Below are 12,353 nucleotides of genomic sequence, written 5' to 3'. Positions count from 1 at the left end.
ATTAATATTTTAATTAGTATAATGAAACACCACAAACTATGGAACGTTCCTAGTAGGACAAATCAAAGAAAAAACTAGCAGTATAGAGAAAGACTACATCCTGTATTCTTGACATGTTTGTAGGGTGACTCATTTGCTAGGGATAAAAACTATATAAATAAACCAAGGCAGTTTGATCTGTTTATCTGCAACATATACGCATGTTGCTTGATGACCTCGAAATGTGTTCTGATAAAGGGCAATCTTTTTTCCCACAGCTACTGGGCTGGGGATGGAGGGGGGTAGGCAGCTTTAAAGCCCTTGGTCGCATTTGTTGCCTCAGTTGGAAGACAGATTCAACTTTTTAATTACCACTTGATCACCAGGATTGTGATTGCAAACAGTCTTAGAAGTTAACCAATTCACTGAAGCCATATTGAGTATTTGTCATGCATTCTAGCAGTAAAAAAATATACTGACTGTTTTAGCATTATTCTGCTGTGTTTGTTTTTTCTAGAACTGCAAAGAATCAGTTTTCAAAAAGATAAAGTTAGATGATATATTTGCAAAGAGAGAAACCAAAACTTATGCTTACCATTAAACTTTTAAATTTCCTATTTTCTGCAATGTGAAAAAAGCATTCTCTTGTGAAAATCTTTATGTGCTTCACTTCATTATTGTACCTATGGGCAATGAATAACATGAATATAAATGTGTTTTTAATCAGCAACAATCAATAAATTACTTGAGGGCATGCCCCACCACTACACAAATAAATTCTTAAGACAAAATGTATATCCATGCCAATACACCCTTGACACCTAATTAACAAAACACATTTATTAGGGTTTGGCTCAAGATGCAGACTCAATTCAGATTTTAGAAAAGGCCTCCCAGCAAGATCTGATTATGGGATCCTGTAATGCTGATTGCATTCAACTTCATATTGACAAAACAGACCAGCAGCTTTATTTAAAATTAATATTCCTTAGACTTTAAGCTTGTTTCCATTTGCAATCAATTCAAGGGAAATATTCTATTTGACTTCAGTTGGTAGTCAAATCAATTTTAAACATTTTCTAGTTAAAATGCAAATGGACCACTAAATCACCTTATGCTAACTAGCATAAAGTCATTTGTGTCCTAACTCATACATTAATTAGCGCACTGCACCACAGCCTCCACTGAATAGATTACTAACAAAAGAGGATGCTTGAAGATCAAAGGAAATGAACCTGATTGGCTTTGTGGGAGATGAAGAAGGATGTGCAGACTGAAATGCAGCACAGTTGCAATGCAAGAGCATTTGTATCTGTGCAGCAGCAGATCCTTACTAACACACACACACACACACAGTGTGATTCACAAGCAAAAATGGTCCACTGCATATTTAACTATCCTTGTGCTGGATTAGGGAACACTGACCTTCAATAAAAGTTTCATGAGCTGTATCAACAAGGCAAAAGTACTTCTCAAACTATCCAGATTTTCATAAATGACAGAATATATTATTTTTCGCAAAATGTAACTGAAGCAGGCAATGAGAATGTCGTCTATTGGTCACATCTATTCACACAAGAGCTGAAACAATAATGGAAAGGAGAAATGCATTTGCAGGAGGCGAGAATTAATTCTCACTTACTTAATGCTAATGCTGATGGCATATTCTCCCGATTCCGTAGTCCTATACCGCACTAAGTATGTGCTGTTTACCCGGTTAATAAGTTCAGTCTCTGCTTGCGGCCTTTCCATCATTCCAGCATACCTGCAACAAAGTGTGTGCAGTGTTACTAACAACATTTTCCTTAAAAGGGGACACTAAGCAGATGAACCAAAGGCACACTGCAGTGGCACTTCCATGAGCTGAGCGGCTCATAGCTCCACCCACCCCATCACAAGCGAGGCTGGGGTTTTCGGCTGGTTTGGCAAGCGGCTTGTGAGGTGGCATCGTGGGGGAAATTAAGATTTGCTGAAGTTTTGTGGCATGTGCCCAGTCCCTTCCACATAGGCCACGACCTAGCACTGAAACAGGATAAATGATTGCACCAGCAAGAATCATGAGCTTGGATAGAGGTGGACCATGCATGTCCTGATATTCATCAGCAACTGATACCCACCTCTATTAAGTTGGTTGCTACATACTCAGTGGCGAATCCAATTATGGGAATTTCATTCACTCGACTGTGTTACATTGTTATTATTGTTATTCTTATTAGCCTTTAGACAATAAAATCATACAGAGTCATCCAAACACATTAGTAATCCAAACACATACAATAAATAAAAGACTAGATAGACTGCGTTGCATTGTACCAGTTGCGGACTTAGTATTCTAGCAGATGGGCTGCATGCACAGAAACATTTCACATGTGTGGGGTCTACAAAGGTGTTCTGTACATGAAATCCATGTCTGCTTACTGGATTGAATGCAATGGCACTTCGCTTCTATGATTAGAACAGAAATTCCAGTATAGGTACAATCAGGGCTTTTTTCAACCGCAACTCAGTTCCAGTACCTCTTGGGTAGACACCATTGCCATGAGTTCCAGCACCTCTTTTCCCAGAAAAATCCCTTCATTGCTGTATAACCAATATCTTAGCCATTCCAAAATGTGCCAAGACATAATAGTGTGACTTGCAATAACCACTGCTGTGCAATAAAAATTAATGGTTTCTGTGGGATTCTGGTTGAGTCTCCTTCACCTATCAGTAGCTTGTGAGGACCAGTACTTCTGCTGAATTACTGTATTTCATCGGAGATGCATCAGAATCACCTGTCCCTTAGAAGAGTTTTGTGTGAGAGAGAGACAGTTGCCAAAAGTTGGGGAAACATCACATTATATGCTTGCATATAACACATGATCCTGATTTATCATCAACATCATTGTGGATGGCCATTCAAACATAGGACACTGTTTTTTATTGGGAAACTAGTCAGGTAAATGTCTAAGCAAGAATTGAACATTCACAGTTGATGGAAATAGGAATTGATGGGAAACTATTAGAAATTAAGTAAAAGTATTTTATTGTGAGCAGCAAAGGAGGGAGGGTAAAGAAGCATCTTGAAGGGTGGGGTGGAAAAGTCCATTTTAACTTTTGTGTTAAATTTGAATTAATTTGTTGTTAATTTGGAAAATGAATACAAATTAGTTGGCAAGAACTGGAAAATGAACACAAATTAGTTGGCAAGAAAGGAACCTGTTTTATACTGGTAAGACTATTGGTCCCTCTGCAATCTATGTTGATGGCAGAGGCTTTCTACGGTTTAAGACAGGGAACCTCTTACAGCCCAAGCCAGAGATGCCAGGACTGAACTGGGGAGCTTCTGCTTGAAAAGCAGATGCTCTGTCACTTAGCTACCGTCATTCCACCAAATGGGAGGTTCCAGGAAGCCAGGCAGTTCAAAGACAAACAGAAACTGGAATTCGCAAGCAAAATCCTTATTTCCCATGTGCACTTGGGCTGAATAGATACATCACTATCTATTCCTCCAATGTCTATGGGACCTCTCTCATCCACAAACTGAGATCAGAGGAACCTGTAAGGAGGGGTGTGGCTGAGGTTCATGAACTTGCATAGAGGAGTTTTATCTTGTATTTTATTCTGTGAACCGCCCTGGGGTCTCTTGATGAAGGGCAGTAAAACAACAAGCAGCAGCAGCAACAACAACAACAGAAAGAGTATGCTGGTGATCAGGGACTGTCTCATCTCAGATTTGGCATGAGATTATTAGATTTCACTCTAACGGAAAGTGTGTGTGTGTGTGTGTGTGTGTGTGTGTGTGAGAGAGAGAGAGAGAGAGAGAGAGAGAGAGAGAGAGAGAATGAATTTGTATAAAGAGACTGTCAAAATCATAAAGTATGGTAAACCTATGAAAAATGCCGTCAGGCAGTGATATTCAATTATTTTTGCCTACATTGCAACAAAATGCCTTCTGCAGAAGATCAGGAAGGTTAAACTACAACAAATTAGATTGCTATTAATAACAGGTTTTTTGCTCAGGCTATTTATTTAAACTCCCAGGCACTACCAAAAACTAAAACAAACATAGTTTGGAAGCACTCACCATGGTTGGGAAGAATAGTCTACTGGTTTAGGAACCTAATATCGAAAAAAATAAAAGAGAAATAAATTACATGCAGAATATTGTGATGTACTGTATTGAATAAATAGCGTTGTGCTACGGCTTTAAGACAAGGATACAGTGGACGCTCGGGTTGCAAACGTGATCCATGCGGGAGGCACGTTTGCAACCCGCAGCATTCGCAACCCGCAGCGCCGCATCTGCGCACGCGCGGGTCGCAATTCAGTGCTTCTGCACATGCACGAGCGCTGAAACCCGGAAACAACCCATTCCGGGACTTCCTGGTTCGGCACAGTGCGCAACCCGAAAATACACAACCTGAAGTGGCTATAACCCGAGTATGACTGTATAAGTGATCGTAAAATTGAGGAAACCTATAATTCTACCCATTATTTAAAATTAATGACTAAAATAATGTGTTATTACAGCACTGGTTCACATAATTACATCTGCACAGCTACTTAATTATGATAGGTGACAACTTTAGAAACCTGGCTATGCCCCACCCCCACCCCGCTATATATATATATATATATATATATATATATATATATATATATATATATATATATATATATATATACTGGGTGTCTGCATAACTACATTTGGTAATAAATTTGTCTACTTCAGCCAATAAAATGGTCATCTATGTGGTGCTACCTTTGAAATTTACTCGGAAGCTACAACTAATACAGAATACAGCAGCTAGACTGGGAATGGGAGTGGCCACAAGAACCATATAACACCAGTTCTAAAATCTACACTGGCTCCCAGTACATTTCCAAGCGCAATTCAAAGTGCTGGTGTTGATCATTAAAGCCCTAAACAGCCTCAGCTTTGTATATCTTAAGGAGCGTCTCCACCCCCATCGTTCATCCCGGACACTGAGGTCCAGCTCTGAGGGCCTTCAGGCGGTTCTCTCACTACGAGAAATGAAGTTACAGGGAACCAGACAGACAGCCTTCTCGGTAGTGGCGCCCGCCCTGTAGAACGCCCTCCGAGTGTACGTCAAGGAGATAAACAACTACATGATAGTCAGAAGACAGCTGAATGAAGGCAGCCCTGTATAGGGAAGTTTTAAAATATTTGAGGTTTTTATATTTTGTTGGAAGCTGCCCAGAGTGACTAGGGCAACCCAATCAGATAGGTAGGGTACAGATGAAAATAAAATCATTGTCATCTACTGAAACATGTACATACACTGAGTTGTTTTAAGTATCCAGCCAAACCATATGGTGTAGACTCCAACTCCCATCAGCCCAAGCCAGCATGGCCAATGGTCAGAGATGATGGGAGTTGTAGTCCAGCAACACTGGCACAGCACCGTGTTGCTGATTCCTGTACTAAACTCTATATACCAACAGCATTTATTTAAAAGGGGGAAAGGGAAGAGAGGGTGGAGGAGCCAAGTTATTTTGAGAGTGATATTTCTGCCTGGGAAACGAGTGGCTTCTGTAGATATTCTGTAGATGTGGCTTTCTGTAGATGTTGCCAGGAGGAAGCAGAAGCCCCACCTTACCCCTGGCTCCTTCCCCTTGTACTCATACACACTGATGGAGATGCAAGTGTGGCACTATGGTGTGTTTAAGCCTGGGCCCCAGACTACTGCTTTGGCAAGATGATTTTAATGGTTGGTTGACTGATTCTACTATTCCATCTGTTTTTGGTTGTTCTGCTATATATGGCGCAAAATTGCCAGTTTTAATTTTAAAAGGGTAAAGGGACCCCTGACCATTAGGTCCAGTCGTGACCGACTCTGGGGTTGCGCGCTCATCTCGCATTATTGGCCAAGGGAGCCGGCGTATAGCTTCCAGGTCATGTGGCCAGCATGACAAATCTGCTTCTGGCAAACCAGAGCAGCACATGGAAACGCCGTTTACCTTCCCGCTGTAGTGGTTCCTATTTATCTACTTGCATTTTGACGTGCTTTCGAACTGCTAGGTTGGCAGGAGCTGGGACCAAGCAACGGGAGCTCATCCCATCACAGGGATTCAAACCGCCAACCTTCTGATCAGCAAGTCCTAGGCTTAGTAGTTTAACCACAGCGCCACCTGGTATGTTTTATAGCATTTGTTAGTGGATCTACGTATTTGTAACTGTTTCGCAACTGCACACATTCAGGATATAAATAAAATATATTTATCACCATCTTCTGTCTATTTCACATGCACAGTGAATAACGTCAGCACCACCACCGCCTCCTCTCTGTGCTGGGTATGCCATGGCATATCTGCTAAACTGTAATATACAAAACAATCCCGAACCCTGGAATGATATCATCATCACAGGACTGTCGAGATAATAAATGGTGCAGATTTCATATGGTAACTAACCGCAACAAAAATGGAAAGAAATAAAGTGAATTATAAGCTGTTATTTATCCAATACAGAAGACTTCTTGCTGCCATATATTCCATACTGCAGATAGGGGGAAAATGCTTTATCAGTGTATCTGAGAACACACCATAGTATAGATATTCCAGACCTCAGCCATTTTTCATTCAATATTTATTCTTCATGCCTTTTGATGTATGTATTTTATACTGTTTCTGGGCACTTTTATATGGGCTGGTTGTAAAGGCTGTTATTTAATAATAATAGTAAAAGCGATGGTGCATTGAAAATTTGATAGATGTTTCATCATCTCCGTTATCATTTGTCATAAGGGAATGTTTATACTTTGCCCTTCCAGGTGAACAGTGGTGAAGCATCAATTTATCTTTCTAGCAAGAGTCTGCCTGTAATATGCTGAAAATGGATGTTTATTCATATTGCAGATTTATGCAAGCTTCATGACTGAACTTCTCCCTGATAAGAATGCATTCCACTGAAAACTGTATCTTAGACGGCAATTTTCATTCTGCTTTGGGGCTTCGCTGAGTTTTGCTTTTAGGTGTTTCTCCTTTTTTTGTTTCTTTTTCTTTCTTTTTCCCCCTTTTTCCTGTTTTTTGCTACTTGCAGATGGATTCAAAAGAGAGGGGGTGGGAGCACATGTGCAATTGTCGCACACATGACAACATTCAAATATTCTTGACCTCTCTATGGAACGTTATATCATGTAGGTCAGGCATCCCCAAACTGCGGCCCTCCAGATGTTTTGGCCTACAACTCCCATGATCCCTAGCTAACAGGACAAGTGGTTGGGGAAGATGGGAGCTGTAGTCCAAAACATCTGGAGAGCCGAAGTTTGGGGATGCCTGATGTAGGTAAACTGTAGCTGTGAAACATTATGTCCTCGCTTCAGAAGAAGCTCAAGAACAGGAATGAAAAGAAGCCCTGCCTACAAATGGATTGTTCACAATTTAAAACTAGAGTTCAGAAGGAGGTTTTGAAACCTTTAGCAACAAATGACACATTACATTAAATGCTCGAATACATGCAATGTATCTGGTAGGGTTGCCATATTTCAAAAAGTAAAAACCAGGACACCCCAAAATTTTAAGAAGCCACTGGAACTGTTCAGCTTTTTCTTTTTTTTGAGAAAGCCCCCAAAATTGTTGAGCACCCACTGCCACTTGTAGCACTTCTGCTCAGGTGCAAGGAGGCTTACCTGGCAGTGGCTAGGGTATAATTCTCTGCCAACAAGGATATTCAAAAGCAAGAGGAGGAAGTTGCAGCATCTCCCTTCCCTTTGCTCACTTACAAGCTTACAATCAGCAGAGCTGAGCATCTGCTTAGTTGTCAGACCACTTCTTCACAGCTTCTGGGTAAGTGAGCAAGGAGAGGGGAGCAAGGAGCAAATATATGTCACCAGGGGACGATGTAGAGCAGCGATCATCATCAATGGGAAATTGCACTGAGACCTATATTACGGGGGGGGGGGGGGGGTGTTAGCGTTTTTCCAGACCAGTGTAGATACAGCCCAAGTGGCAGTGGGTACCAGGTAGAGCAGGCAACATCCCAATCCTGTGGGACTTGTTTAGGGCACATCATGAGCCCCAGTAAAAGCCTCTACATGCTGGGTACACATGGCATGCCTGATTTAACATAAATGCAAAACTGTGTATGTTATTATAGAAGCAAAGAACCTCACAGGAGGTTCATATCTTATTGTATAAGCAAAGAACCTCGCCCAGAATTTGCCATACTTATGATTTCTATGTTGTGATTTGTATTCCTGTGCTTCAGTTGTGGTCAAAAAGTGGCTCCTATAAATCTAACCTCACTGGATACTTTTTAAAAAAATCAGATATGGAATTGCCCGCTATTATAGGTTTCCACTACAGTAAAATTGGAAAGACTTGGGTAATGGAAGTTGTTCACTCTTAACAGCTATGGTAACAGTCCTTTAGGAGACTGAAAAGCCATTTCTACCTTAAAATGTTATTTAGGTTTCCCAACCTTCAAGGAAACGTCCTTTAAAAAACTCCCTCTGTGGCATGGATCTCTAGCTTGAGGCATGAGGAACAATTTGCCTTTGAGTCACATTTCTTCAGTGAACTTACTGTGTGACTATAGTATCCTGAAGACAACATTCCAAGGGCAACAGGAGAATGATGGGGCGGGGGGGGGGGGCAGCAATTTTGTCCAAAGTTACAGCGTATAGCTGGAGCCACCACCGTTGCTCCTTCCAGTCCTAATCCAACTGCCTGATTCTACAAACCTGGTATAAAATGTGCTGACTCAGGCAGAGCTTTGCTGGCAGATAAAATTATAACAGCACAAGCTGCAAGTCATGGGCAATTTAAAACATTCAGAGATGATGCATGCCTTTGATAGGAAAGAAGGAGAAGGGATCTAGGAAAGTCAAACCAAGCAGACATATTACAAAATGGGCCAAGAGCTCTGGCTTGATAGCTTTTCTTGTTTTCAGATGCCTTTCTGAGTCCATTATTATGGTCTAATCTTTTTCTATAACCCAAGGTGACTGGGGAATGTATTAGAAATGGAGTGTTCTTGCCCCACTTTTAAGACAGCAGCTTTATTGCACAATACATTTATTGTAGTTATGACTGTATCTTATTTGAAAACTAGTTAGACAATTTAACTTATTAAATTCTGACGAGTTAAACCTGTCTCTTGTGCAGGGTTCCTTCTGACTTCCAATTTTAAGTCCAATAACAAAGAACATAACCATGTTACATTTTAAAATAAAATTAAGTGTAGCATGTAAACAAAAGGAATCACAAAAGTAATGTAAATCCCACTAGGCAGGATTAATAAAAACCTTAGAATGAACCAGGCAAGCTCACTGCAGACATTTTTGTGAAAACAATTATACTGACAAACACAATTACATCGGTCTACTTACGCAAGGGCAAGGCTTTACTGCATCACTTGGAAAGAAACCAAGCTCCCGGGTCACTACATTTCTACCCTAAAAAGAAACAAAAAGATCCAGTTAGGGGAAAACAACACACACAACTCACCATTGTGCATACAACCATACATCCAAAGCAACTCCAAATTTCCATATAACAGTTATCAACATGTGCATAGTAATCTGTTCATATTCCATAGCTATTGGACTGGCCTACGTTACATGAAGATACAGTGGTACCTTGGTTTACAACCATAATCTGTTCCGGAGGTCCGGTTGTAAAAGGGACATGCACTTCCGGATTTGACATGGTTGTAATCCAAAACGGTTGTAATCCAAAGCGGTTGCAAACCAAGGTACCACTGTAACTCTGCAGGCAATGACTTTCAGTGATGGGATGAATTCCATCATTTGGTGAACACCAGATTTTTTGCATCCCTCCCCCATTTCAAATTAGTCCCCAGAATAGAGATGGTTGAATAAATCTACATCTGGTCCATGTCACAAACGTAAATTCATAAATCCATTTTGTCCTTTTTCTGCATCAATATAAGTGGTACCTCAGCTTAAGAATTTAATTCGTTCTGGAGGTCCGCTCTTAACCTGAAACTGTTCTTAACCTGAGGTACCACTTTAGCTAATGGGGCCTCCCGCTGCCACCACACAATTTCTGTTCTCATCCTGAAGCAAAGTTCTTAACACAAGGTACTATTTCTGGGTTAGCGGAGTCTGTAACCTGAAGCGTCTGTAACCTGAAGCGTCTGTAACCTGAAGCGTCTGTAACCCGAGGTACCACTGTACTTTTTAAGCCCAATGTAATTGTTTGTAGGTTCCCTGTTCAGAGGTTCTTTCACTGGGCCTACCTGAGGAGGTACATAGTTGTGGGGTCAACCAGGGAGCGAAGCAGTCAATACGGTAGTTGCTTTTGTGCACAGTAAATCCTTCCCCACAGAGCCAGGATACTTTCCTAAGGAGCTACACACCCCTACTGTAGTAATTCCTACCTTTATCTCTACCTTTACAGTCCCCTGTGATCTCTCTGAGTACCCAATAGCTACAAACATTGATTCTGATACTTGAAACTGGAATTTTTTGAGCAATGCATATGTAATATGTAGATGTAAGTTTGGGGATGTAAAACAGGTATATGATTACTTCTTTGTACAAACCTAAATTCAAAGTTTTTTTAAACAAACAAACAACAACAACAACAACAACAACATTGCTATTTCTCCACAGTGCTGCTGACTGGCTTCCAGAGATCCTTGCAAGGCATAAAACTCTTTATATACAGTGGTACCTCGGGTTACGAACAGCTCGGGTTACAAACACTTCGGGTTTCAGACTCCGCTAACCCGGAAGTAGTACCTTGGGTTAAGAACTTTACCTCAGAATGAGAACAGAAATCCCGTGCCAGCAGCGTGGCAGCGGCGGAAGGCCCCATTACCTAAAGTGGTACCTCAGGTTAAGAACAGTTTCAGGTTAAGAACGGACGTCTGGAACGAATTAAGTTTGTAACCAGAGGTACCACTGTAATTGAACTAACACCAGGTAGGTAGCCTGATACTGAAGAGGTGTGCATGCACACGAAAGCTCATACCAATGACAAACTTAGTTGGTCTCTAAGGTGCTACTGGAATGAATTATTTTTGTTATGTATGAACTAACACCGTTGCTGAAAATTAGGCCCTTGCCAGTGTTTTGAGTCCACAAAACTCTCCAGTTTTCAAATTTTAATGGTAGAACTCTTATGCCATTAACAGGTCAACCCTTGAGAATAACTGCACTGGCAATGCAGAGCACTGGTCAGCAATTAGCTTTCCTGATTTTATTTTAGTGAGGAGCTGCAGGCCAAGGAGCTCTTCATCATTCCACAAACTGGGACGGCTGACTAATTTCAGCATCATAGATGCTCCTCTATAGGAGGAGGGGGCAGCTCTCAATGGTTCAGTATCAACGTGCAGATCAAATGAGTTATGGATGAAATCCCTGTGTACAGAGAAGTATTACATCCATTTTTTAAAAAAGAACTCTGTCCTAATCCTCTCCCTGATGTGCTAGTTTTCTTTACACAATAAAAGTCTTATATATTGCATTCAAATAAGCAACACACAGATTGCATTTTTAAGTAGCGTGATTCCAGATGGGATCTACCACATTATTATTCTGAACATGCAGATTGGCTTTAATAGATCTGGATTTCTTTTCTTATGAAAAGGCTTCCTAAAATGAGGCATGATGGTTGCCATGTGCCAGTCCTGGGGATTTCCATTCTTAACAAGCAATAACATCACTTCAAATGCAAGACAAATGAAGCACAAAACTGACGAATTAAGGAGGAGTTTCAGGCACTTGTCTGGAGCGCTGAATAAAGTTGCAATATTGGGCCTTTGAACTACAACCTGCCTTTATCATAGATGGGTTTTTTGTTTTGGGTTTGCTTTTTTAATTTGTTCCAAGCCAAGAGGTGCATTCCTAACCCTGGGGATAAGCTCTCAGCGATAACAAAAGACAGTATATAACGTAAGCTCTGATGCAATGCTGCCTTTGCAGGTTCTCTTTGCAATTGCACAATATCCACTGGTTTCTTTTACCGTAAAAAGAAAAGACAAGCGTTTGGGTTTTTTTTGGTACAGATGAAGGCTATGTTCAACAACTTTACCAGAAAGCCAGTGCCATTGAACTCAAGTGGAATTTAACTTGGAACTACATAAACATGTTTAAGATTGCCAATTAGACATGTCTAACCAAATTTCTATATCTATCTATCAAACCAGCCTTTTGATTATTTAAGATAATTTACTCAATATAAACCTTGATGAGTCAGCACAGCAATGCAAGTGACACAGACTCTGGTCCCAATTGATCCACAGCTTTTAGTGAAGCTCAAGTAAAAGTACTGCCCTCCTCTTTGTTTTGATTCTTTGTGGTGCTTCCCATCCCCACCTCCCACATTCTTGCACATGACATAGTCTGGAAGGGGGCAGGTTAGCATGTGATCTAGTGTTCCAGACAACCTTTGGAGAAGAC

General features: G+C 40.8%; 1 protein-coding gene across 5 annotated transcripts in view; it reads right to left on the bottom strand.

Annotated features, from left to right (window-relative positions):
- Positions 1-12,353, bottom strand: part of VAV3 (vav guanine nucleotide exchange factor 3) — a 157,405-nt gene that overhangs the window by 24,807 nt on the left and 120,245 nt on the right. For all 5 annotated transcript variants that reach the window (XR_009557868.1, XM_035124355.2, XM_035124356.2 and 2 more), the window contains 4 exons: positions 9,315-9,380; positions 4,046-4,080; positions 1,622-1,744; positions 575-662 (listed from right to left, as the gene is read on the bottom strand). Coding sequence is in view for 4 of the 5 variants with exons in the window: in XM_035124355.2 (XP_034980246.1) it covers positions 575-662; positions 1,622-1,744; positions 4,046-4,080; positions 9,315-9,380 (312 nt within the window). In the remaining variant the exon portion in view is untranslated. The remainder of the gene's footprint in view (positions 1-574; positions 663-1,621; positions 1,745-4,045; positions 4,081-9,314; positions 9,381-12,353) is intronic.

Source organism: Zootoca vivipara, chromosome 7, assembly GCF_963506605.1.
Source record: "Zootoca vivipara chromosome 7, rZooViv1.1, whole genome shotgun sequence".
NCBI classification, from domain to species: domain Eukaryota; kingdom Metazoa; phylum Chordata; class Lepidosauria; order Squamata; family Lacertidae; genus Zootoca; species Zootoca vivipara.
Note: the sequence above shows the minus strand (reverse complement) of the source record. Positions and strands in the feature narration are given on the sequence as shown.